The 27,581-nt window shown below is 41.7% G+C and overlaps 3 protein-coding genes and 1 pseudogene across 3 annotated transcripts in view; all 4 read right to left on the reverse strand.

The window, feature by feature from the left end:
* Positions 1–492: 492 nt before the first annotated feature.
* On the reverse strand, positions 493–3,180 carry LOC132985412 (uncharacterized; annotated as a pseudogene).
* Positions 3,181–13,881: 10,701 nt separating this feature from the next.
* Positions 13,882–19,052, reverse strand: LOC132984488 (uncharacterized). The gene is made up of 2 exons (XM_061051370.1): positions 17,458–19,052; positions 13,882–15,854 (listed from the first exon to the last, which is right to left on the reverse strand). Exon 1 carries the CDS (start codon positions 18,727–18,729, stop codon positions 17,524–17,526), a length of 1,206 nt encoding a protein of 401 aa, XP_060907353.1. The 5' UTR covers positions 18,730–19,052; the 3' UTR covers positions 13,882–15,854; positions 17,458–17,523.
* Positions 19,053–22,780: 3,728 nt separating this feature from the next.
* Positions 22,781–27,581, reverse strand: part of LOC132984485 (zinc finger protein OZF-like) — a 230,883-nt gene continuing 226,082 nt past the window's right edge. Inside the window, exons 2-3 of the mRNA XM_061051368.1 lie at positions 27,099–27,322; positions 22,781–24,302 (exon numbers count right to left, since the gene is read on the reverse strand). Coding sequence (XP_060907351.1) covers positions 23,158–24,302; positions 27,099–27,264 — 1,311 coding nt within the window. The 5' untranslated portion in view covers positions 27,265–27,322 and the 3' untranslated portion in view covers positions 22,781–23,157. The remainder of the gene's footprint in view (positions 24,303–27,098; positions 27,323–27,581) is intronic.
* LOC132984478 (gastrula zinc finger protein XlCGF57.1-like) overlaps positions 22,781–27,581 on the reverse strand; it is a 164,432-nt gene continuing 159,631 nt past the window's right edge. Inside the window, exon 3 of the mRNA XM_061051361.1 lies at positions 22,781–22,908. The gene's annotated coding sequence lies outside the window, so the exon portion shown is untranslated. The remainder of the gene's footprint in view (positions 22,909–27,581) is intronic.

Here is a 27,581-nt window from a genome sequence, read left to right on the forward strand (position 1 = left end):
CAGTTCTTAACACTGGATGACTAATACCAGCATGATCACGAGGAATCCCAACTCACTGTGAATGGTCTTAAGGTTCCTGAAAAACAGCTGCTGCCAGTGCCCTGGGAGCAGCGACATTCACCCTGTAAAAACGGGCAAAGGTACATGGTGTGGCCCAAGTGGCTGCAGCACATATCTCACTTAGAGGGACCCCCGTAGTGCTGCCCAGGAAGTGGAGACACTCCTAGTTGAATGGCCCTTGATATTAAGAGGCATTGGCAGACCCCTTTACCTGTAGGCCTTTTCAATTGCCATAACTATCCACCTGGAAAGCCTCTGCTTGGACAGGGCCTGTCCTTTCTTGTGCCATAGCAGATAAACAGGCAATCAGAGTGGCGAAAACTTGAGGTTGCCTGGATGTAGTGTCTCAAGGCCCTAACTGGGCAGAGCAGCTCTGCTGAATTGGCTTCCTCATCCTGCAGGGATGATAAGCTCCCATCTCAATGACCTGATTAAAGTGGCTTGCCCCCAACCTCTTGGGGAAGAATGATGGGTTAGGCCACAGTGCCACTCCTGTGCCATCTGCGTTCCATCGCATGCATGCCTCACTCACCGACAAGGCTTGAAGCTCACTCACACGTTTTGCCGAAGCCATCGCCAGAAGAAAAGCAGCCTTTGCTGACAGCCACTCAATCCCTGCCTGCCCCAGAGGCTCAAAGGGGGGGAGGCAAAGGCCTTCAAGCACCAAAGGCAGGTCCCACGAGGGAACCTTAACAGCCCGCGGAGGGTTTCGCCGCTGAGCACCTCTAAGAAACTGAGTCACCAGAGTGTGAGACCCCAAGGTGTGGTTATCAACTTTAATATGCCTGGCCGAAATCGCAGCCACATATACCTTTAAGGTGGAAACAGAGAGCTCCTTCTCTAGCAAAGACTGCAGAAACCGCAGTACTACTGGCACAGAGGTACTCTCAGGAGTCTCTTTGTGGGCTCTACACCATACTAAAAAAAGCTTCCACCTGTTGGCATAAAGTGCCCTTGTGGAGGGTGCCCTCGAGTCATTTATGGTTTGGATAACCGCTTGGTCACAAGCAGCTAGGAGTGGTTCAGGCCCCTCAAGGGCCATACCCACAATAGCAGGCGCTCCGGAGTCGGATGCCAGATGCTGCCCCCCAGCTGTGAGAGCAGGTCCTGCCATGACGGCAGGCACCATGGAACTCCGTTCAGAAGACTGTACATGCGTGGAAACCAGGGCCTCCCTGGCCAGTTCGGGGCAACCAACAAAAGTCTGTGGTTGACCTGCTGTAGTCTGTGTAGCGTTGCTGCGAAGAGAGGAAACGGTGGGAAGGTATAAGAAGATGATCTGGCCATGGGTGTGCCAGAGCATCCTGTCCTAGAGGACTCGTCGTCTTCATCAAGGAGAACCAAAGAGGGCAGTGGGTCGAGGACCTCAAAGCAAACAGGTCCACCTCTGCCTTGCCATATATTCGCCATAACTCCTCTATCAACTCTGGGTGGAGCCTCCACTCCCCCGAGGGACGTTTCTGGCGAGATAGAAAGTCTGCCACCAGGTTCTGTGGCCCCGGCAGGTACATGGCCCTGAGGCTGGCAAGGCGAGGGAAAGCCCATACCAGGAGACGGTGCGCCACCCGCAGCAGCCGGTTGACCTCGTGCCCCCTTGATGATTGATATGGTAGACTGCAGACATGTTGTCGGAACGCACAAGAACATGTCTGCCCTTTAAATACGGCAAGAACTCAATGAGTGCCAAATGCATTGCCCGGAGCTCGAGCACATTTATGTGCTGCGTAGCCTCCTGTGCTGTCCAAAGCCATCTCACCACTCTGCACTTCCACCCTCCCCCCACCCTGAAGTTGAGGCATCGGTCATTACAACTTTGTGACGTGAGGGTACTATACCCAACAAGATGCCTCTGGACAGAAATGGCCACAGAGCAAGAAGACATCGGCTGGACACCATGACTCTCTTGGATCTGTGCCCCCTTGGATCTAAATGGAGGCCATTTGTCCAAACCTGGAGGGACCGTAGGTACAAAAGGCCCAGTGGCACCACTGATGTTACCGACGTTTGCATACCCAACAGCCTGAGGAAAAGGCTGTACTGTAACCTCCTACCCCTCCGGAAACGGAGGAGAAGCTGGAGTATGGCCTCCACTCTGCGTTGTGTCGGGGAGGCCAGCATACGACCTGAATCCAGGGTCAATCCAATAAACACCGCCCTTTGTCTGGGTATGAGACAGCTCTTGGCGTAATTGACTGTGAGGCCCAACTGTGACACATGGTGAAGAAGGGCTGAAGTGTCCTGATCTGACTGCCTCCGGATCGAGGCACAGATCAGCCAGTCGTCCAGGTATGGGTGGACATGCATACCCCTGGCCTGCAATGGGGCCAATGCTGCCCGCATGCACCGTGTAAAGACTCGCGGGGCCAGGGACAGCCACGAAGGGGAGCACTTTGAACTGATAAACCCTGCCTTCGAACGCAAAGCGCAGGAATTTTCTGTGATGGAGCGCGATTGGCACATGAAAGTATGCATTCTTTAAATCGATGGATGTGAACCAACTCTGCCATGTCACGGCCTGTAGCACATCTGCTGTTCTCAGCATGTGGAAGGGCAACACCTTCAGAAATGTGTTCAGCCCTCTTAGATGTAGGATAGGGCGAAACCCACCTTCTTTTTTGGGGATCAGAAAATACACTGAGTAGAACCCACCTTGCTGTGTCTGATGATTTACGCCTTCTATGGCGTCCTTCTCCAGGAGGTTGGCTATCTCAAAGGCTTGTGAGGTTCTTGGGCAGCCACCAGGCTGGGCCAGCAGTTGAGGATGACCAGTGCCATAACCCCCCTGAGGCCGTCGTCTCAGAGCGGGCGCAGGGCCCTGAAGGCTAGCAAACTGTAACCGAGTTTGGTTCGCCTGGACTCCACGCTCTGAGGCTTGCTGTGCTGCTGGCCCAAACAACTCCCAGGCACTACTGGGAGAACCCGAAGAGCCCTCCGAGCTGGCTCAGGAAGTGGAGACTGAGCCGGCCATACCTGGCGCCTAGTCAGGGTTAGCGTTGACATTAACCTGCCAAGCTCCCTTGTCATAATGGCAAATGCCTGCAAAGATGTGTCACTCAGGCTCTGGACGGATGCATCCAGGCCAGAGGACTGCAGGGACAGTGAGTTACCAATACGCCCCATGCGGGCCGCTGTATCATAACATTTCACCAAATAATCGTCTGTCATGCGACACTGCGGCCTGGGACAGCGAGCATCAGAAGAAGAAGAAGAAGAATTTATACTTTATTGATCCCGTGAGGGGAAATTTGTTTTTTACACTCTGTCTAGTAAACATGCTACACAAACATAGGCTGAAATACACACACATGCACAAACAGGATCCTATGGACATGCACTAATGGAGAGGTCTTAGAGTGAGGGGGCTGCCCACAGCGGGCGCTCCTGAGCTTGTGGGGGGGTTAGGTGCCTTGCTCAAGGGCACCTCGGCAGTGCTCAGGAGGTGGCCTGGCACCTCTCCAGCTACCAGACCAATTTCTGGACTTGGTCCGTGCCGGGACTTGAACCGGCGACCCTCCGATTCCCAACCCAAGTCCTACAGCCTGAGCTACTGCCGCCCAGGTCTCAAGACCTCATCAGGTGACACAATGAGGGAGGCTATAGCTGGTTCTACTGCTGGCATCTGGGCCAGCCCATAACTGCCAGCATTCTGCATGGAAGCCAGGGCCCTGCTGTCAGAAGTGTGGTGAGACAGAGACTTGGGGTCTGGCCAGCACTTGTGGAGCTCCTCAATGTATGGCTGGGATGGTGGTACAAAGAAGCTTGCCTGCGGAGGGACCTGCCTAAAGAAGGCACTGGCTGGGACGCTGGAGGTCATCCACACCACTGGTGGTGTGTATGGCGGGGCTGGGGCAGCCTCTGAACCAACCCCGGATCCGCTTACCGTTCGTTGAGAACCGGTTTCGGAAGCATTAACGGAAGCGTCCACTGCTCCTTGAATTGAACTGGAATCAGCTGTCACACACCGTGATACCATCAGCCTCGCGGTGAAAGCGCAGGCACTTCTCACCGTGGAAAAAACAACCAAAGAAACCCGAAGCCAGGCTCTTCTCAAAATGAAATCACTGTACAGCTAAGAAAGGGATAATACTTACCTCAGCGGTCCAACTTCAAACTATCATTAGCCAGTCCGTAATGCGCTGAGAGCCCCAGCGAAAACACCGGTCAGACAGCTCGGTACGGTGAAACGGTGAATGTAGCCGTTGTAATTAATCGCAGCCCTTGGAGGATGAAATTCTGTAGCGCCAACCGTGGTTACAGGGCTCCAAGCAAAAAGTTTTTCGGCTTCCTTCTGTAAACAACCTGCATCGCGGATACCTGCGAGAAGATAGAAGGGGCTTCTCACGTGATGACGCGGGCTATTTAAGCTACGTCAGGCGTCATCCCAGGTCACATGTGACTTTGTTGATATTAAATACTTGACCTGCCCGTGCATGAGATAGATATAATCCAGTGTTAAGAACTGCCTCTGGCGGTCAGGAAGAATGAAATAGAACTGCTCATATTACCGCAAAGCTGTAGATGTTATAAGAGGAAATATAAAGACTCAAAGTAGAAATACTTCAGTAAATAACTTGAGACATATAGAGCTGAAAATGAAAAATGTGTAATCTGTAAATGAAATACTCACAGTGTAAACTATCATGCTTTGTTGGATGGCAAAATTGTTGGCAGTTTTTTCGGTTGAAGTAATGTCGATGAACTCCCAGCCCGACTGTGTTCTCAGAATTTCTTGGGTCCATTTTGTTGAATGACTAGAGTTACCAAACCGGAGAAGCTGGATTCTCTCTTCTGAGGTGGGGGAGGAGAAAAGAACTGTTGCAAGGTTTTCTTGATCAACATATTATCTATATTGTATGTTTGGGCTGACAAGAGATTTATGAAAGCATTAGGGATGCAACAATTCAGTCAGCCCGGTTCCCTGGTTTCTGTTTCTAAAGGCCCGGGCTGTTGGTGTTTTTTTGGTATTCTGTTCTTTGGAGTTTTAAGCCATTTTTACAGGAACAGCAAAGGGTTAAGCAAAAAGCTCATTATCTATATCGCAAATCTATTTCTTTGTTTTACTTTTAAGGAAACAACTTTTCCATTTATACACATTCCTGGTGTATGGTGTGTAGTCTCAGTGAAAAGAAGGCAGCGTTTAAGGAGTACCATGTAGGCCTGTGGTACAAATAGGAAGACATTTCTGTATGATAGATATGTATTTATATATTTGTGTAGGGTAACTTTGTGTCAACTGCTGCTTCTTCTTTTCCCCGTCTACATCATGCAGGTCACAGCTGTCTGTGTGTATAACAATCAGCAGGTTCACATTAGTGATGTTACAGTTTGCTGCATTCTGTTGATTTAAACTTAGGCATACTCTGTAAGTGTTTCCATTTGAGCAGGCGACACGTGTACAGACATCCTTTTTTGTTCACCTTTTGCTCTTCTATTATACAGTTGTACGCAAAACCCAAAAACCACCATTGACAAGCATGCATTGAACTGTGGCTGCCGCTCCGTTCGGTTCATTATTATATTGAGAATTGTTGCATCCCTAGAAAGCATCCAGTCAAACTCAACAGCTGGTAAAACCTGTCAACATATGTTTCTCTATGTTTACCTTCACATGCTCCAAACATCTGTCCCTTTGCTTTCTACACATTCATTTCAGCTCAGTCAAAGTAAACTCCAACAAACACAAACATCATTAGAAATGGACTCTATAGACATATTCATAGAGATGTATGTGAAAGGTTAACAATTGCTTGTGTGTTTATGGACAGATATATCTGATGCATGCTTTGAAGAAGCAATTTTTTCCCTCTACTTGTCTCTCCTCTTTGTGCGGATGAAGATGTTGCCATGTGTTTTATTTTGTTTTATTTTTAATTTTGTATGTTTGCCGAACTGTAAATAATTATTATGAAATTATTACCATGTTTCACCAACTGATACATATGTAAATATAAATGTGTAAAGCTGAATAAAAAATGTTTAAAAAAAAGAAATGGACTCTATTACCTCTGTGTATGGCAGACTTGAAGGAGAGGCTGCAGCTCTGAATGTCGAAGGGGAATTTGTGGACATCTATCTTGCAGGTGGTAACCAGCACCATGTCATCCCTAAGAAGGACCATCCCATCAGAAAAAACTTCGAGATAATGACTCTGAGTGGCCTTATCCCTCTTTGTCCTGAATGAGAACACACACCCATTCAGGTTTTCAACTTCATTTGACATGTGTATTACTTTCTGTCAGTCTGAGTCAAGTCTCGAGTCCCCAGTGCTCAAGTCTGAGTCACAGGATGAAGAAGATAACCTTTTGGGCTTACAGTAGTTAGTGCTGGTAATTAACTTGTTTTTTAAAAGTCACTTAAAAAGTCTGGACACAGCTTGGACAAGCTTGTTAATGCCCAGTTTCTGACATTATTGAAGTCAGTCCATGCATCCTCTCTTCATGGTGGGTACACAGTACTCGTGAAGAAATGATCACTTACAGACTCCTGCCTCTGTCTCTATCTCTCCCTGCCTCTGTGAACGCTATTTGCGGTTGTAACGAGTTTGAATCATGTTTATATCCGTTAATTATAGATATTCATAATATTTCAATCAGGTCACACTTTTTAGGAACACGCTCATACACTGCTTTAATCAAGTGTCCCTCTGTAATCAAATAATGTTAGGGAAATATGAAATAGGTTAATGTGCTGCCATGGGCAGAGAGGTGAGGAGGGAGCAAGTGCAGGGAAACTATGGGAATCAAACAGGCTCATATTCACAAGCAGATGTCAAGTTACTACTCAAATACCACGCACAACTAACAACTGTTTCTGTATTTGTTCGTCTACATTAAAACTTGTATAGAAGTTTTGAATTAGAGGCACAGATACAAATCACTGCATTTATTTTTGCTTTTTGTCTTACAAGACATGGATCCTTGTGAGACACGTGTGTGCCATAAAATCCACAACTCACACAAAAGAACCACACCTTCCAGGAAGGGGCGGTAATGCAACATTTATGGATGCCAACTATTAAACTAAACATCCTTAGCAAGCAAGATGAGCAGATCAGCTACTAGCTGCTTGAAGGAGACTTTGCCCTGACACGCTTCAGAGAGGTGTGCTTCATCACAGTACACTTCATGCATGCGGGTTAACATGCTGACTGGTTGTCAGAGCTACATTTGTGTCCAGAGAAACATGTTACCAATCCCATGGTGCCATTCACTGTTATTGCCTTAAAGGGGCAGACCGATTTCTATCATGGTTTCCTTTTGTGATATAGTCCGTCAAAATCTATTACAGAATGATATGCTCATTCTACATAAACTACAAACAAATTATATAAAAACGATTCCATTAAATGAATAGTTTCATATTTTCTTAGTTATTTTAGTCATATCCCAATATGCAGTGATGATTGCTGGGTAATATGTGATCATGTGATGTAGCTAGTTACGACCAACATCTGAGGCGAGTACAGCGCACATCTCCGAGCGGACAGAGCAATTCAAAATGTCTACAAAAGCAGAAGTAAAAAACGACAGGAGAGAAAGAAACAGGAGGAGAGGGTATCAAAGCTCCCTACATTAGTCTCTTTTGGTTTCACTAACAGTCGCCAGCCCACATCTGACCCCCTGCTTCTTCCTAGCAGCAACGTTAGTTTGGCCCGTTCAACAGCCCTGCAGCAGGTAACGTTAGGAGGATAGAAGCTATAACATTAGCCCTAAATAATCATGACATTAGGCTCAATATACATTTCAAGACAAGTTATACATACATTTTGTTACAATCTAACACACTGTTGCTAAATAAATATCCTAATTGTGTGTGCGTGCACTGGGGCATGTTTGATTCCCGTAGAAAACTGTGTGTTTCTCCTCCTGTGTCGAACCTTTTTCTCCTCTGCTGATGGACACCTCACGTCTGCACTGCCGACATGTTAGCTTATTATGTGTGTGGCTGTCCGTTAGTGTTTGTGTCGCTGTGTGCTGATCATGTAACAGCTTGTGTTTGTCCGATCGGAATCACATCAGCTATACTCGTTAGGACCGGCCGCTCACCGGTCAGGGCCGAGCAGGCTGAAAACCAGCCGGTTCCGGTCACATGCCGATCTATCAGTGCACTTTTAATTGTTATTGCAAAAAGCTGCAATGTATTGTTTTTGGGTATTACCCATGAACTTACACACTAACCTTAACTTTGGTTAATTATTAATGGAATTAAATCGACAGTGTGTAAATCCCGCCACCAGGGGGTGGAAGAAGAGGATGATATTGTATGGACATGTGCTCATAAGTGAATCCTTCACCCTTACTTTTTCATATGGAGGTGACATTAAGTTGTGGGACATCACCTTGGATGCTTGGAATGTACATGCCCTTTGGTTGTGTTGTATTTCTTTGAGGCACCTTTTTCTATTTGAGTGTTTTCTTATTACAGTTTTTATTTGTGTGTGTTGAGTTTTCAAAGGCAACCAGACATTTCTTAACAGTAACATTAACAGTGACTCTATCTGCAGTTACTCTTCTGATTGTATGTGGTTCTGTGAGTGTATATATATATATATATATATGTACTGTATATACTGTATGTTGACTTACATCTCTTCAATAGTTAGATCTGGCAGCCACAACAGTTTAGTAGGAAGATTAATGGAGTATATATCACAGAAGTTGCTGTGATTCCAACGGATGAACTCATCAATCCATATCTTCAGAGGGAAAGAAAAAAAATTAAACAATCACAATTTGATTCCCCAAAAAGAGTAAAAGTGGAAATTCATTCAGTCAAAATTTTCTTCCTTGAAGAGAACTCACCATTTCAACCCAAACATAAGAAATAAATTTCTGTTCCTTTTCTATCTGTAAAAGAATAAATATGTATGAACATCTTTCCGTGTTTCAGTCATTACAAGTTAGAAAAGTTGATCAAGAGTTCATTTGAAGAAGCTCATAAGGGTCAGATACAGATAAGTACACATTACATATACTGTATGTTAATTCAAGTCTGCAGTGCGTAGCAGGAGAGAGGGAATATTTCATTCAATAGTTCAAAAGAACATTTCTGTTACATTAAGAATTTGGAAACCAATTACAGGAAGAAAGAAAAAAATCAACATTTGTTAGAGAAGAAGGATCAGCACAGATTAAAATAAATATAAGAACACTCAAATAGGTTGCATGTTATGTTGGCTTTAGGCCTAGATTATCATTATCATCTGAGATATTTAAGTAAAGTGAAAACATGCACCCTTTGATAAACTCAAACTGACATATGAATCACCTGCTAACTCAAACGCCTTAACACATTAGGGAAGCCATATAGTGCTCATTTAGGAAAAAGCCAGGCAGTGTTTAATGCATCCTAAATGGCCACCTGGTGGGCTAATTTTTAAGAGGCACAATGGTATTTTTCTTGACGTGTTTCAAAACAAAGAGAAGTAAATATGACTTAAAATGATCAAATACTTACCACATCTAGAATGGCATAGAAGGCTATATCCAGAGTTACTCTCATGGGTTCTGAGCTGTTCTTAGCAGGTTGAGTCATGGCATTTTCTGAGGTCAAGTTCAGGTACTTTAATAAATCCCGATCGTTTTTGTTACATGCAGATGCCCGATCTATAAGGACGACATCAAGATTGTGCATATATGACAATGTTAGAGCCATTACATTTTGATTTGAGAACAACCTTAAAAGGTTTACTGAGTAAGTATACTTTCCACTTAGATCTAGTAGGTTTATCATTTATGCTATGCTAACAGATATTCAGAAATATCATTGCTGTGCACTTTTGGACTGTACATACCTTCAACAGAACTCTGATTGGTCTTCTGTGTAATGTTTGTTGGCTCTGTGTAATTGAAGGAACTTCCACCTAACAAAATTAAAAGAGTACACAAGTCTGATCTTTGTATTCGATTCATTATTTTTAAAACATGTGTTTCTTTAACACTGGCCCTTGCTCCTGATCATATTTGTAACTTTTCATCTTCATTTTCCTCAAAAGTTTTTTTTATATTTTGTAATTCCCTCAGATAACTTTTTCTTCTTTTGTGGTCAGTGATTAAAGCTGTCAAAACGCTTTCATGTCCTCTCTGGCATCTCAAAATATTTGTTGCAGTACTGCAGTATCACTTCTTTGTTCTGGGAGATATCTCATTGGACAAAATATAGAAAGACACCCTTATTGAGGGCACGGTCACACTAGCCATCCGTACCGTGCCCATATGGAAGCGATTAGTGATCAGAATTCAAATGATAAAGCTAATTTGAAAATTCAAATGCATTAACAGAAATGCTTTTAAATTTTCAGAATATGGGTGTATTATTTGACTCAAAAATAAAATGATGATTAATTTATCTAATTTGAATTTTAGTTTTCAACTTCAAAAATGCACATTCTTTGACTAAATTCAAATGAGGAAGAAAATGGCATTTGCTTTATCATTTAAAAAAAATGCCCCGCTAAATTTGTATCATAATTCAAATGAAAAAGCAAATTTTAAAATGAAAATACAGTAACAGAAACACGTTTTAATTTTCAGAATATAGGTGCATTATTTGACCTATATTTAAAATGAATATTCAGTCATAATAACATAAAGCGTGCATGTGTTGTATTACAACGTTATGTACAAGAGGTAATCGTGCTTAGGCACGGATAGTCCTGTGAAGTGTGACCGCGCCATCAGAAAGCTAACAGGAACTCCCATCTCCCTCAACAATTAGTGGTTTGTGGGCAAATCCATTTTTCTATCTCAGCAAAATTAGATTACGTCTCAATTCCACTATCGAGGCTGTTTATTTTCCAAAGTACATTTTAATGTGGAGGTTATCTCATCTGTCTATCGTCCCTCTAACAACTACACCTTGGGATAACGTTTAGAAATGGAGCTGCTGATAAGCTATATATTCTTCCACTTAGATCTAGTAGGTTTATAATGTATGCTATGCTAACAGATATTCAGAAATGTCATTGCTGTGCACTGTTGGACTGTACATACCTTCAACAGAACTCTGATTGGTCTTCTCTGGAATGTTTGTTGGCTCTGTGTAATTGAAGGAACTTCCACCTAACAAAATAAAAAGAGTACAGAGGTCTGATCTTTGAATTCAATATTATTCCAAACAGTTATTAGTCCTTCAAACACTTGGTGAGGGTGGATGTAATGTTCAAATACGTTGAGATTGGCCCTGCTAGCAATAGCTTTAACACTGCAGGTCCTTGCTCACCCCAACATGCTTTTATTTGACTTCTCATGATTTTTGGGTTGGTTCATCACACGTTGAACCATGTTGATCTCTGTTTCAAAAAAATCTAATTTATTATTTTGGCCCAAAACGCAAAAAAGTTCAGTTTTCTGTCATAGACGACTTTAGATGTTTAAATTTGAGGAGGTAAAACCAGATAAATTTACAATTTTTATAGATTTTAAATGACATAATTTGTAACCAAATAGTTCAAGCACCTGTAAGGAGTTTTGAACTGGTTATGAAACAGGCTAAAATAACTAGTGATGCTTCTTAATGACCAACAGGACCATCATCATAAAGATTTACTGTATCAACCACCATGGGGTGTCACAGGAGATGACTTACAGTCCCTTTTTTTTCTCCATCATTTCATTTTTATTTCTTTATTATGAAGCCTGGATCGTCCCATTGAGTCACACAATTTCTTATTCCCCACAGTCCTGGTCAAGATAGCAGCACATTAAGATTAATGTTGAAGAATTGGACATGTTAAATAATATATATAACACAAAAGCAACCTATCTTGTAGGAAGATGGGAATCAAGTTCAAATGATCTATCCCTGAATGTTTCTATACAATGGTAATGACAAAGCTCAACAGCGACATATCTTTCTAGTTAAAGTTATCCTAGATTAATACACATAAACCACACTTAACATTTGTTTAATAGTAAAACATTTTCATTTATTTTTCAAGATGTACCCAAAACAAAACTTTAAATGATCTAAACTTAAAAAACAGAAGAGATAATCAGGCCAATATAGCCAAACAGTAGACCTGTACCCCTGCATGCATACAAATAAATAACATTTGTCAGCTTACCTTGAAGCTTACCTTGTGTTCTCACTGTTTGCCTATGGACACAGACATAGAGTCTGTTTTCTGACAGGAACTTCCAAGATGCCAATTCCTTCTGGAAGAAATCTCGGAATCAGTTGAGGAAATTATCTTATGTGTTGATGTAAATATATGTCTGTAACTGGCCTGCAGTGCTGTGCATTCTGGGATTTGGTGTCTTTCATCCACATGAGCCAAAATTATACTTTCTGCCTTTTCTCAGCCAAGAAGGTACCAACTTCAAATCTTTTATTTTTTTTATTATTATTTATAAAATTTCACATTTCGACTACATATATGACCCAATGTCAGTACAGATTCATGTTTCAACGGGTGAAGTATCCCTTTAACTCGTATAATGAAGTTATATGTTGTAGGAACAAAATAAAACGCTGTATTGATTTGAGTGACTTACTCAGCAAACGATTAAAGGAGGAAAGGTGATTACCGAATTAGGGGATCAAATTTGGATGAGACGCAACCAATCTATTACAACACCTGCTCAGAACAAACATCCTTAGCCTACTTTGTGATGTCTTCCCGAACTCCTCTTTGGGTCAACCAGCACTTTCCGCTAGCCAGAGGCTGCCGTAGTCAGCCGAGTAAAAGCTGGGTCCGTAGCTTTAAAGGTGTTGATGTCCGACGATGGCTGCCGGAGTTGGTTCACGTCGTTGAGTGGATCAAAACGGAAAGATATTAAAAAGTATTTTAATGCATAGATTTCCAACTTTCAATTAATCTGATGGCCATCTCGATTAATCTGAATCAAGAAATTGGCGTTCAAAAATGATGAGCCAAACTTTGGAAAAGAAAGAGTTAAAAAGGCCTTGCTTTAGCAAAAGATAATTAAAGTTTTCAAAATACTTGCGGAAAAGTTAGAGATGAAGAAGAAATGTTCAGAAGGAGTTGCTCCTACGGTGAAAACTTTTAAGAAGAAGTGAAGACTGACGTGAAGCGTTGCTTAATCTCTGTCAGCATCTCACAGGCAGGGAGAGGAAGGGCAAATGGTTACTCCCCCTCTCACCGGTGTGCATTATTTTAATTAAACCAAGTTTACTTAAAGGCGATATTATATGCGATTTTTTGATCCAGCAGATGTCGCCCTTGAGCTCCAGCATGAAACCAAAACAACTCGCGGTGCATTGTTGTGTTAGCATGCTAATGCTAGCGATCTTTATTATGCTCGTATCTTCACACTGCATGTAAATTTACCTGAAATGAGCGTGATCTAGAAACACAGTTAAGCAGTGAGTACAGTATGTTATTCTTCTTTTCTCTAGTCCCTCAATTAAACAACTTTTATACGTGAGGAGAGGAGTCAGCCGGCCGTCCCGGCGATGTAAACAAACTGAAAATATGACTCGGAAAACTTGGAAAACATCACAGACATTGGGACTCGGGTGTTACACCCATTGTAGACAGTCATGAATCACAGAGTTATTTTCAGAGGATATACTTGATATATTTAAGTGTGAAAAATTGCATATAAAGCCTTTAATAAGAAAACAAATAACAACTAAAACATATGTCACCATACATTCATTTCGATATACATTTCTATCAGATTCCCATTGCTATAGGCCACGTTACATAATTTCTATCAGATTCAGATTGAGATGTGGGGTCACATCACCTGGACACAACATCAGTTAAGTCCAGCCTGTATGTGAATAAAACCATGTTATACAGTCAACATTCTTAATAAGATTATTAAAGTATGAAAGGAAATTGGTGTCTGTTGGGTTGACTGCTTCAACTGGTGGGTCGGCTGCTTCGTCAGCCATGTTACCAAGAATCACACTTTAGTGTTATCACGTCACCTTTTATTCATTCCTTCTTCACAGCTAACTGGAACAGCATTTCGTCAGCAGCCATGGAACACAACAACCAATCTCCCGCTCTTACATCTTAACGTAAAATAGGTCGCAAAACATAACGCGTCACAACAGGAAGCCACGTCATGAATAACAAAATAAGATCTCAACATGTACACTGTTCTTCAAGTGCATACAAAATAAACGTTGTATAAAACATATACATATGAACACTGTAAGTCAAACTATACATCACATCATGTATATTTATATGTGAATGAGAACATAAAACTCAACACCCCCTATTGTTCTCATCATCTTAACCCAAATACCATGGTCTCTCATGGCTTTAGTTTCCAAAGAACCATTTCTTGAAATTAATTATTGTTGCTTTTGTAACAGGTTTTGTTAGAATGTCTGCAGTCATGTTTTCCGATGGACAGTAAATAATATCTATTTTCTTCTCGCTTAGTGCTTCTCGAATAAAATGATATTTTACATCAATGTGTTTAGACCTCTTTCTGTTTACGGGATTCTTGCTCAGTGCAATGGCTCCCTGATTATCACCACGAATTTTAGTACAGGTGTACACTTTATTGTCCATGCCATTTAACAGTTGTGTTAGGTACATGCTTTCCTGTGTAGTGGCTGTAAGTCCAATGTATTCAGCTTCACAAGTTGACAGAGCCACTGTGGGCTGTTTCCTTGATTTCCATGAAATTGCTGGTCCTTGTTTTGTTAGGCTAAAACAATAGCCTGTAGTGCTACATCTGTCTTCCACAGACGAAGCCCAATCTGAGTCACTGAATGCAATCAGGTTCAGATCTTCCTCGCTTTTCTTAAAACATAGTTCATAGTCATTTGTGCCTTTGAGATACCTTAACACATGCTTAGCAGCCACCAGATTTTCTGCTTTTGGATTTGCCAGTGTTTGAGATAGTTTACTAACTATCCAACTAATATCTGGTCTGGTGCAAGTCATGGCATAAATCAAACTGCCCACAATCTCACGATATTCTTTGGGATTAACAATCTCATTTTTGACATCTTCCAGTTGTTTTTGTTCACTTGGTGTATACCTTGGTTTACATTCTGACATTCCAAATCTTTCTAGCATCTTTTCGATTTAATTTTTCTGGTTCATTTTGATTTCTCCTTTCTTTTGCTCAAACTGTATGCCAAGGAAATATGATATTTCCCCCAAGTCTTTCATGTTGAATTTTTATTTCATAGTATCTTTGAATCTGTTCAACAGATCATTATCACTGGCTGCAATGATCAAGTCATCCACCCATATGATGACAAGAATGGTACCTTTTTCTGTCTGTTGTTTGTAAACACAGTGATCATTTGGATTTCTTACAAAGCTATTTTGCTCTAGATAATCATTTAGTAGTTTGTACCAATTTCTCCCAGATTGTTTCAGGCCATAAAGAGATTTCTTTAGTTTGTATACTAATTTTTCTTCAGTATCCGATGTTACTCTGAAACCTTCTGGTTGTTCCAAGAAGATTTCTTCCTGTATTGGGGCATGCAAATATGCCGTCTTAACATCCATCTGATGTATGATGAGGTCATTTTGGACTGCTATCTGCATCAGCGCTCGAACTGATGTAATGTTTGCTGTTGGCGCAAAAGTTTCATGATAGTCTATTCCTTCTGTCTGACTGTATCCTTTCGCTACATATCTAGCTTTATAGATTTTTTCATTCTCTGCATGTTCTTTGAGGGCATATACCCATTTTCCTCCAACTGTATTTCTACCTTTAGGTAATGATGTCAGTTCAAATGTGTTGTTTTCTTTCAGTGAGTTGATCTCTTCTGTCATGGCATGCTTCCATCGAAGCGCCTCTGGTGACTTCAGGGCTTCACTATAAGTTTGTGGAACTCCACATACTGCCCTGTAACAATAATCAACATTAATGTGGGTTAGATCATCATCTTTACAGTTTGAAGTCTAATCTTCCAAATATTTTGGAGCTTTCCTTTCTCTCCTTGGATAGCCTTTGTTTTGGCTTTGTTTTTCGTCCTCATCTGTATTCTCTTTAAGTTCTGATACTTCTGTATCATCTGTTTCCGCATGCTCCTTATTTTCATGTAATACCTGATTTTCTGTGCTATCTTCGTCCTGGGGCACATCAACATTGTTTACACTGTCAGACTTTCTGTGTTCATATGTCTGTATTTCTGAGTCACATTCGTTTGTTTGTGTCTGTTGTTCAACACTGTTCTTTTTGATAAATTTCACCAGTCTGTGTTTCTGTACCTTTTCCGTTTCTGGGTTGTAAACCAGGTAAGCTGGACTGTTCTTACTGTATCCCACAAATACTCCCTTCTCACATCTGGGGTCCAGCTTCTTCTGGTTATGTCTATATGCGTAACAGTCTGATCCAAATATCCACATTTTTGATAGATTTGGCTTTCTCTTTGTTAGCATGTAGTATGGGGTACTTTTTGTTCTGTCATTGTAACATCTGTTGCGGATATGAGCTGCATGTTGGATAGCATAAGGCCACAATATCTTAGGTAATCCCTTTTCCAGTAATAAACACCTTCCCATTTCAAAAAGGGTCCTCCACTGTCTTTCAGCTGTCCCATTTTGATGTGGGGAATATGGTGATGACGTCTCATGTCTAATACTCTTTTCTCTTAATAGGGACTGAAAAGCCCCGCTCATAAACTCTGTACCGTTGTCAGATCTGATACATCTGCCCCTGAAAAATCGTCTGTGAATGAAATGGCGTATTTGTGGCCTTCTCGACTAATTGGCTCAATAGGACCTGCTAAGTCTGTGTGTACCAGTTCCAGAGGTGCATTAGCTTTGGCATCGGTTTTCCTATTTCTGCTGTTAGTGAATTTTCCTTCTGTGCAGACAATACAGTCTATTTTAGCATTACCTGTGATTTTCATACCATCTACCACGTTTGGTAATTTTAGCACATCATCTACATTACAGTGACCCATGAAGTGTCTTAAATATCTAGGACAGAGATATTATAATGCTCTTTAAGTTGTATACTGCACACATCTGTAAAGAATTTGTATCTGTTAAAGGAGTCTCCTTCAGTGGAATGTTTGTTCAGAGGTGTTGTTGGCAGGATGAGTGATGTGTTGCCAGGAAATGCCTAAATCTAAGCTAGGATCCCCCACAGTGGAATGTGAGTCCAGAGAGAAACCCAAGAACAAGAAACAGATGTCCTCATGTGCCCTGTGACATTATGTATAAATAGCACTCTCAATGTATGTTCGAGAGAGATCATTATTTGGCTTCATGACTCTCCTGGGCAGACGTGTTCAGTGATTCTGCAACTTGTTAATAAATAATTCTGTTTAAAAGCAAGTCAGTCTCAACGGCGAATTTCTTCATCATCAAACATATCATCAACAACGGAAATCCACATCACCCAAAATATCATGCCATGTTTTGACATCACAAGTTAAGTTCACACCGTCACTGAATATCATAGTATTAACTGTGTCATCACATTGTATGTGATTATTTACCGTTTTCAGATAATACAGTCTCTCGTATTCTTCAATGCAGAAGACGATTCCATCTTTGGTTGTGAGTTAATTCTGTCCCCTTTTGAAGACCACTTTGGCACCATTGCTTGTGGCTGCTTTTACAGAGAATATATCCTGAGGATACGTTGGTATGAACAAGGCCTCCTTCAGAGTGACAGGGACGAGTCTTCCATTTGAATCCTGTAGATACACCTCCGCGTCACCACGTTTCAATGCTACGTTGTTTGCCCTGGATCCATCAGCTAGCTCCATGTAGTGCTTCATTGGGTTAAACGACTCATCAAATGTTGTGAATTTGTCTTTCTCTGTTATGATGTGTGATGTGGCTCCACAATCAACCATCAGTCCTTTTTCTTTAATGTCATTTGGTAGAAAGTTGTGACTTACTTTGAATACAAAGGTTTGTTCCTCCTCATGCTTTTCTTGTCTTTCAGCAGTTTGTTTTGCGTCATCTTTGAAGTTGGTCTTTCTTCTGCATGTCTTGTTGCTGTGGGTTGAGCTTCTGTGGAAGCTACACCATTTTGGTGCTCCTTGTTGGCGACAATCTCTCACAACATGCCCACGTTGTCCACATACGTAGCATGTTACAGAAGATACATCCACTTTCATAACGTTGTCCGACTTTGGTTTGTTGTCGAATTTTTCTGTCTCTTCATAACTCCGTAGGTTGCTTTTGAACTGTGTAAATGATAGTTCTTCACTGGTTTGAGTTGTATGTATTGCAAAAGGCTTGTATGTTTCTGGAAGGCCTTTCAGAATCATGGCTATTATCAGTCCGTCACTTATTGTTTCCTTCGCATTTCTCAGAGAAGTCACTGCTTTTTCAGCTCGAATAATGTAGTCAGTCACTGTTTCTTCAGACTTATTTTTCAAAGAAGTTAGTTCTGTGTACAGGGCAATAATTCGGGGCTTACCCTTGCTGGCGTAATGGTCCCGTAGTATTTGCAGAGCTTTTCTGCCGTCATCTGCGGCCTCTCTCATTACCAGCGAGAGACTTTTGTCGTCGAGCAACTGAATAAGCTCTGCATAGCATTCTGCGTTCTTTTCTGGGTCTGGTTCATCGACAGATAATATAGCGTTTTTTAATCCTGTTATTCTCATCTGCCCGAGAAATTTTACTTCCCAAAGTTCATAGTTGTTTTCATCACCGTCGAACACCAACCTTCGCCATCTTCCTCCCGTGTCGCGCCTGGGCCCATAACGTGTTGGGTTGACTGCTTCAACTGGTGGGTTGGCTGCTTCGTCAGCCATGTTACCAAGAATCACACTTTAGTGTTATCACGTCACCTTTTATTCATTCCTTCTTCACAGCTAACTGGAACAGCATTTCGTCAGCAGCCATGGAACACAACAACCAATCTCCCGCTCTTACATCTTAACGTAAAATAGGTCGCAAAACATAACGCGTCACAACAGGAAGTCACGTCATGAATAACAAAATAAGATCTCAACATGTACACTGTTCTTCAAGTGCATACAAAATAAACGTTGTATAAAACATATACATATGAACACTGTAAGTCAAACTATACATCACATCATGTATATTTATATGTGAATGAGAACATAAAACTCAACAGTGTCTTTAAATAACACCTTCTTACGGTAGCCCATCCAGCTCATGAGAGTCATAGAAGTCACAGAGGACACTACTACGGGGTAGGAGAACTGTCTCACTGCGAATCAACTCCTCCGGCACTGAAGCCAGGAAAGGAGAGAGGCTCGAGGTCTGTTGTTGTCCATACTCATCATGAGAAAACCTCACACACCAACAGCAATTGTGTATTTACAACAAGCAAAGATGCCACTATAAACACAATGAACAACTGAGTCAAGAGAGATGCAGGGACAGGGAGACGGCATGCCATGACACCCGGCGCCATCGTCACCTGACCTCATGAATAATTACCCAAGTTCCTCTGAATACTGAGTCTTTACATTGTATAAGTGGAAAACTGCTTCCCCAGATTAGTTTACAATTATAAAAGGAATGTATATGGTAAGAATTTTGTTGATAGATATTTTTCTTGCCACACAGAACCACACAGAAACGGTTGTAACCTCCCTGCGTTGATTTTTAAATGTTCTATTTTAATGTTTCTTTTTTCCTCTGATCAGAATCCGATTTATTGGCCAGGTATGCTTACAGACACAAGGAATTTAACTTCTGTGAACTGTGCTCTCATATGTACAGGTACAACATTAAATATCAACAATAAACATAATAAGAAAATACAAATATTTACAGGACTAAATATGAGACAGATGGGTCAATTAACATGTCAATTACAGTATTTACATAGTGTGAGTATATTGATCATTTAAATGTAATAATATATATATATACATATATGTATATTCACAGTGATGGTTTGGTTTAGAGTCATTTCACCGCAACAGGTCTGACACTCTGTGACTGTTTAGCGTTCATCAGAGTGACAGCCTGGGGGAAGAAACTGTTCTTATGACGGGTTGTTTTGGCGTACAGTCTTCTGTAATGCCTGCCGGAGGCTTCTTCCAGTGTCATCTCCACAGTCTTGAGCGGGTTCAGCTCCAGATGGTTCTGACTGCACCAGAGAGGCAGCTGTTCCACCCCATGTCTCTAAGTAGACTCGTCTCCGTCCTCAATGTGTTGAAGATCATCGTCTGAGTGTCAGGGTGGTGTTAATGTGGTGGATGATGGGTGTTAAAATCTGCAATAGAAGCTGTTGAGGTCTTCAGCCAGTCTATTGTTACCTGGGGTGGGTGGGTCTCCTGCAGCTTGTGACCTCTCGCAGGCCTCTCCAAACCGCCTGAGTTTCTTGTGTTTAGGAGCAGCATCTCGTCTCATCTTGTTAGCCAGAGAGCGGAGATTCGCCAGGTGAATTGATGGGAGTGCAGTGTGTAATCCTCGCTGCCTCAGTTTAACGAGCGCTCCTGCTCGCTTTCCGCAGCGTCTCCGGCAAAGTCCATAGAGAGCTGCAGCTCTCTTTCTGGTTCAGTGAGTACATTATGTTTTCTCTTTTGATTTTTTAATCAGTTGAATTATCTTATTGTGTTAAATAACCTTTTCTTAATTTTAAACTTGAAACCGTCTCTTGCCCTGTGGTATATTTTTCGAACCTGTGTGACCCTAGTATTTAAAAAATAACTTTTTAAAGCTAGAATTTCCTGGGGGTGAAATTCCCCCAGGTGACGTTGTCGCAATCATTTAACTCGGATCACCAGAAACAAGTCAATAAAACAACACAAACACTATATCCTAGTTCCCTTGGTACAGATGAGGCCACCAAAAACTTCCCCTCGCGACGGAGCTGGACACACCTCAAAAACTAGGGCGACGATCCCTCACCGACGTTCCAACCAGGACTGAAGGCCGACGAGCTCCTTGGTGTGTCAGGGCCTTAAGATATGTAGACATCACTCAAGCCTGCAAGTCCCCTCTTGGCAAAGAATTTAAAACAAATTAAAAACACATTTGAAGTAATATGATGGTTAAACGCATCACAAGTAAATGTGGTATTACTTTTTTTTTTTTTTTTTTAAATGACCAGAAAGAGAAGTCCCTACTTGTATAGTATAGACTGATAGTCCCCTGTTAGAAAGGTACGCATGTATATGTGTGTGTGGGGGTGTTTGTGTGTTTCTGTTAGTGTTTGTCTTTATGACATTGAGGGAACCCGAAAAAGGACCTACATTTTTTATAATTGTTTATACTTTATTAATCCCGCTAGGGGAAATCCAGTTTTACACTCTGTCTAATGAACATGCTACACAAACATATGCTGAAATACACACACATGCACAAACAGGATCCTATGGACATGCATTAATGGAGAGGTCTCAGAGTGAGGGGGCTGCCCACAGCGAGCGCTCCAGTGCAGTTTTGGGGTTCTGTGCCTTGCTCAAGGGCACCTCAGCAGTGCTCAGAGAGTGGACTGGCACCTATCCAGCTACCAGACCAATTTCTGGACTCTCTACATACCGGGGATTGAACCGGCAACTCTCCGATTCCCAACCCAAGTCCCTACAGACTGAGCTACTGCCGCCCCAAATTTGAGACAAAATATTCTTGTCAAAGTGTTCCAAAAGTTATACTTAAAAAGGTTGCTCTGCAGTGCTCTGAAACACCCTGATTACTCCATCGCCTATCAGTATGGCACAACTTGACTTGGCCATATTTGCCCACTGTTCCTTGTAAAAGAGCGCCAAATCTGTCAGATTGTGAAGGCATTTCCTGTTCACAGCCCTCTTCAGGTCACCCCACAGCCATCTTTAATGTTTTCCACTCAACCTTGAGGACTCAACTCGGGCACAGGTAATGGGGACTCGACTTGGATTTATCTTCACTGACTTGGTTGAGTTGTTGGGACTCGAGACTTGACTGGGATTAGAGGTTTGGTAACTTTGTACTGTTCACACTGTAACTAAACCAAATGTTTTTTTCTTTTTACTGTAATAGTTACCTCCAAACAATTCAAAAGAACTGAATGATACTTTGACAATGTGTCTAGCGCTGGTGTTCATTTCTGTATAACTTGGTATTTTCTCTGATACAGTAACATAAATGTATTGAGGTGCTTCCACAGATTAACCACAGGGCTGATTGGGCCGGTGGCCAGGGACCTCTGACCTCTAGGGGCCGTTCAAAACTCCACCAACTGTAGCATCCTGGCATCACTTTTTTTCATGAAATAATAAAGAAGTATGCTTGTAGTTGTGTTGAAATATTAATAAATGAAAGCAGTTACTTTCACTGCAAATAGGAAAAGTTTTATGATTGATGACGAGTCAGGTTACCATGGGAATTGGATAGCACCAAGACCAATGGAAGAGTCATTCTCCTCTTAGCAGAAAATGTATAAAAAGAAGTGAAGCAGCAAAAAGGAAGCCAAAGAGAGAAATGATAACAGAACAAATATACACACAATTGAAGTGTTTACTTCCATATACCATTTAGTTATACACACTGAAGGCTATAATGCATTTCTATTGTTTCTTCTAACAATATGTTGAATAAATCCAGAATGCCAGATGTCATCTACAGGTGTTGTCATTCAGTTTGTGATCAAAGGCTGCAGCAGTTTTGTGCCCAGTGGCCTCTACACTCTTAATTAATCCTGTGCATGTTCAGGTGTCATTTAGATTTTCTTTATTTTGTATTCTGACTGCAGGATTCTTATTAAGGGTTAAAGGTTTTCAGTGAAATCAACCTGGACCTGATCTGACTGTGGTCGCTCTGCATCAGGATCTGCTGAAGTCCTTTTCTTTACCAAAGAGACCTTAGACACTCCACACAAAAGAACACAAGTAGATGAAAGTCTTTCTCACTCTACATCAGTTTATTTATTACAAGGTTACACATGAGCTGCCTGAAGAACTTGTGCTACCCAACACAGAGGCCTCAAAGGAAACAGAGTGACAGAAAGAAGATATCAGGAGAGAAGGATCCTTACACTGTAACTGTTTGATATAAACCCTTTAAATTCAAACATCATAGCTGCTCACAACTTACTGGTTCATATGTCAGCAACAAAACATCAATGTCAAAAAAGTAGAGACAGATTTCTGTGAATAGAATTGTCTTATATCCCTTTATAACAGCAGTTATACATCTGTTAGTCAATACATACTTATGAATACACATTAGTGATGTTGTTAACTTGTATTTCTTTGGATCACTTTTACCATTGCACTGGATTAGCATTTCTCTCCAGTGTGAATCATCATGTGTGTGGCCAAATTTATCTTAGAATTAAACCTTTTACCACACTCAGAGCAGCCGAAGGGTTTCTCTCCTGTATGAACTAACATGTGTTGGGTCACAAGATCTTTTCGGTTGAATCTTTTACCACACTCAGAGCAACTGAAGGATTTCTCCCCACTGTGAATTGCCATGTGATATGTCAAACTAGACTTATCAGTAAACCTTTTCTCACATTGAGAGCAGCTGTAGGGTTTCTCTCCTGTGTGAACTAACATGTGTCTGGTCAGACCCTCTCTTAGGAGAAAACTTTTACCACACTCAAGGCAGCTGGAGTGGTTCTTTCCTGTATGAACTAACATGTGTCTGGTCAGAACCTTTTTCTGGTTAAATCTTTTACCGCACTCAAGGCAGCTGAAGGGTTTCTCCCCTCTGTGAATTGCCATGTGATCTGTCAAACCAGCCTTACGGGTAAATCTTTTCTCACACTGAGAACAGCTGTAGCGTTTCTCTCTGTGAATCATCATGTGTCTAGTCAGACTTCCCTTAGAACTAAACCTTTTACCACACTCAGAGCAGCTGAAGGGTTTCTCTCCTGTGTGAATCATCATGTGACTGGTCAGATGCCCTTTTTGGTTAAATCTTTTACCACACTCAGAGCACCTATGCGCTCTCTTACCAGTCTTTAGTTTCTTATTTTTTAAGTTTAATTCTGACATATCTTCTCTTGTCTCTTGCCAGTCATCACTGTCATCAGTCTCAGCTTCATCAGAGTCTCCAGTCTCGACCTCAGTCTCTGGTTGTAAACGTCTCTCTGGATCTGAGTCCCTCTCTGGTTCTGCTCCTCCACAGTCCTCTCCATCAGCTCCTGTTTCCATCTGTTCAGTTTGTCTCTGATGAAGCTGTGAGGACTGAGGTTTCTCTTCATCATCTTCACTCTTCACAGAGACAGGAGTGAAGGGGAACTTGGTGGTATCAGCCTCCTCCAGTCCTTGAAGCTGTTCTTCCTCCTGACTGATCCACAGTTCCTCATGTTCTTCTTTGATGTGTTGGGGCTTAGTGTCCTCCTGGTCCAGAATGTGGCTCCACTCCTGCTGCTCAGGTGGAAGCTCTTCTTTACTCACCAACAGCTGCTGGACATCTGCAGGACACAGTAAACAAACATTAACGGTACTTAGACTGATTTTTTAATATTAATAAGGACTGTCAAATTATTTCATTTTTAATGGCTGAAAATCAATAGTTAATTGGAATTGATCACATTTTAATCATGTTTGGACTTCACTTATTTCGCATTTTAAAAAGTTTTGAACCAGCCAAAGAGCTTGTGTAAAAAAAAAAGGGCGCTGGTATCCTAAGGCCCCGTGTCCACCTAGCGTTTTTTTCTCAGCGCCAGCGTCTTTTTGCAGTTGTTCTCAATTGGTAGAGGGCTACCATATTTATGTACATCCATCCAGCCATCCATTTTCTTCCGCTTATCCGAGGTCAGGTCGCGGTGGCAGCAGGCGCAGTAAAACAACCCAGACTTCCCTCTCCTCAGCAACGCTTTCCAGCTCCTCCTGGGGGATTCCGAGGCGTTCCCAGGCTAGAAGGGATATATAATCCCTCCAGCGTATTCTGGGCGTGCCTGGAAAACCTCTAAAGGGAGGCGTCCAGGAGGCATCCTTAACACTCGGACCGCCAACATTCTAGACCCCCCTCTGAGCGCCGCAGCCGTCTGTGAGACGGCATATGCAAATTAAATTGTTTGTGCTCAGAAGCACACAAACAATTAATTTTTTTGATGAAGTTAAGTACAACTTACTTTTATCTACAAACCAAATAGACTATCAGCATAAAGCAGGATTGGTAACCTTTTAAATGTCGCATGTCAATTTACAATATCTGTCGGCTTTTTTAGAGCGCTGCTTTTTACTGCTGCTCCACGTCTCCCGTTGATAAAACACTTTCTACAAAAATGAAACATACATAACTTTTAGTCTATTATATTGTTGGATATATTAGGCTATGCATTTTAATAAAAACACTGCAAAAAAAAGAGATAAACACCGATGCTCCTCCTCTCTGCAACTGGGTTTGTTTCCCTGACATCATTGACCAACACACACACACGCACGCCAAAAACAACAACAACAAAAAACACGGCTATCTATGGGCATGACAAACTATATAGCCTACAAAAAGAACTGCAGAACTCCATAACGCAGAGGCGAACAAACAAACAGATGAACAAATGAACGATCGCCACCTTTGACAGCGCCGCGGCACATAATGCACAAACCTGCTGCACAAGTGCTCAACCTTTACGGTGCACTTCCCACTCACAGGGCGCTTGCACCCCTTGCTGGAGACAATGGTCATATTTTTCTTGCAGAGCTCTACTCCGAGCTCCTCACCCTATCTCTAAGGCTGAGCCCAGCCAGCCTGATAATTAATGAATAATTATCCTTTACTTATCTTTCAAAGGATATAACAGATTTGTTTCCACTGTGTTCTTGGTTCATTCTTCGTAGGTGACAGGGTTACGTCTGTTTATGAGGCTTGCCACCATTACAAAGCCGGTCCTGGTGTTACCCCACTCCAATGCTGATGCAGAGAGGGTGTTTTCTGTGGTGGGGCTTACTAAGACCAAAACCAGGAACAGCCTGGCTCTGGATGGAACCCTTTCATCCATAATGACAGATGGCTGGCCTGGAGCCCTGCTTCAAGTGGGAGCCCTCCCCAGAAATAATCAAGGCCTCAAAAAAGGCCACAAGCAAGTACAACAAAGTACAACAAAGTACACAGCTCTTAAGGACTAACAGTAGCCTCCTTTACGTTAAGTTTCTTACCTTGTAAAGTCCACATTGTTCTGCCAAATTTATGCTGACTGTTACCACAGCTTGTAAACAAATCCACATTTGCTTAATGCCATTAGTTGTTCAGTTTGAAATAGCGTAATGCACAACTTGTCCAGCAGAGGGGGAAATCCCAGCTCATCCTACCAAGGGGGGCTTTAAATTGGCATTAGCTGCATGTAGTGTGGGGATGTTCAAAAATGTTAAAACATTACCTAGCTTTTGGGGGTTTTGATTTTTATTCAAATGTTTCTTGCAACATATCTGTATACTACATATCTGTTTACTTTTTGATGGCTTTTTTATACAGAATCCCAAAGTAAACATTCACAAAATGAGCCATGCTGTGTCTTGTATCTTACTGTTGGGTCAGTAGGTTCTATTTGTACACTCTGACTAAGGCTAATACATTGAGAACCACTGATGTATGGTAAGCAGTAAAAGTTTTTGCTGTATGGTTATGACCCTGAATGGGCTAAATTTTGGTTGGCCCCACCAAATCTCACTCCAAGGTTTTTTGAAAAGGTGATTGCTAACAAGTGGCTAAATGAGACTACAGTGGGAACTCTCTCCCTACTCGGAGATGTCTCCTGTAGGTTTAATCTTTGGGTTAAGGTGAATATTAATAAACAATTTATTAAGCTACACTGATTAGTTTATCGGAGATCGTCTGAAGAATAACGGTAGCGACGTCGATATCATCCGACCGTGGTGTAGTTATAGCATCAGGTTAGCTTCTTACTTCTGTCGGCCGCATTAACGCTTCAAACATCATAACAATGGTATTCATCTGTGAAGATTATCCTGCTGAACAAAACACCTACGCATCAGAAACGGGTTTGCCACATAATTTATTTTCTGCAATGATCCGAAATCCAAGGCAAAAAGCACATAGGCAAATTCTAGTTAGACTCCATGTCGATGCTACTTCAGGGTTTGCCTACAAAAAAACGTCATGTGGTTTGTTACTAAAGAGTCTTTAAGTAAAGTCAATGATGTTGTTAGCAGGAGCTAGCTGCAGCTAACACTGTGCTGTGTGCGTCTATGGACTAAAGGCTATGAGCAGGAAACACGTTTCCAGCAGTGGAAAGAAAACCTACCTGCTCTCTGCAGCTTGATTTCAGGTGTTAAAATCACATCCAGCACTTTTCTTTGTCGGTGGAGCTCCTCTTCGTATCCACATGTTGTTGTTTCTGATATATCTCTGATAACCGCAGCGAGCAGCCGCCGTCTGAAGAAATCTTTAAGATCCTGAAACCCGGACATCTGACACACATCCAAGAGTCACAGAAGAAGAACTCAACACTGACGTTACTCTGATACTCTGATAATAACTCTACAACGTTACAGACACACGTGGTATCTGTGAAAGAGCCGGAAATAAACAAGAGTGTATGTCTGGATGTTAGCCTGATGGTCTGAAGCTGCGCCCCCTGAGCTTCTGATTTTCAAAATAAAGCTCCGGAAATCATGCAATTGAATTGTCACAAATAAAATACTTATATTAACGGAATAAAATGTTTGTGTATAAATGAAGACTAATAAAATACTTTAAAAACAAGTAGTATATATATATATATATA

Source organism: Labrus mixtus, chromosome 12 (assembly GCF_963584025.1).
Source record: "Labrus mixtus chromosome 12, fLabMix1.1, whole genome shotgun sequence".
Lineage (NCBI taxonomy): Eukaryota > Metazoa > Chordata > Actinopteri > Labriformes > Labridae > Labrus > Labrus mixtus.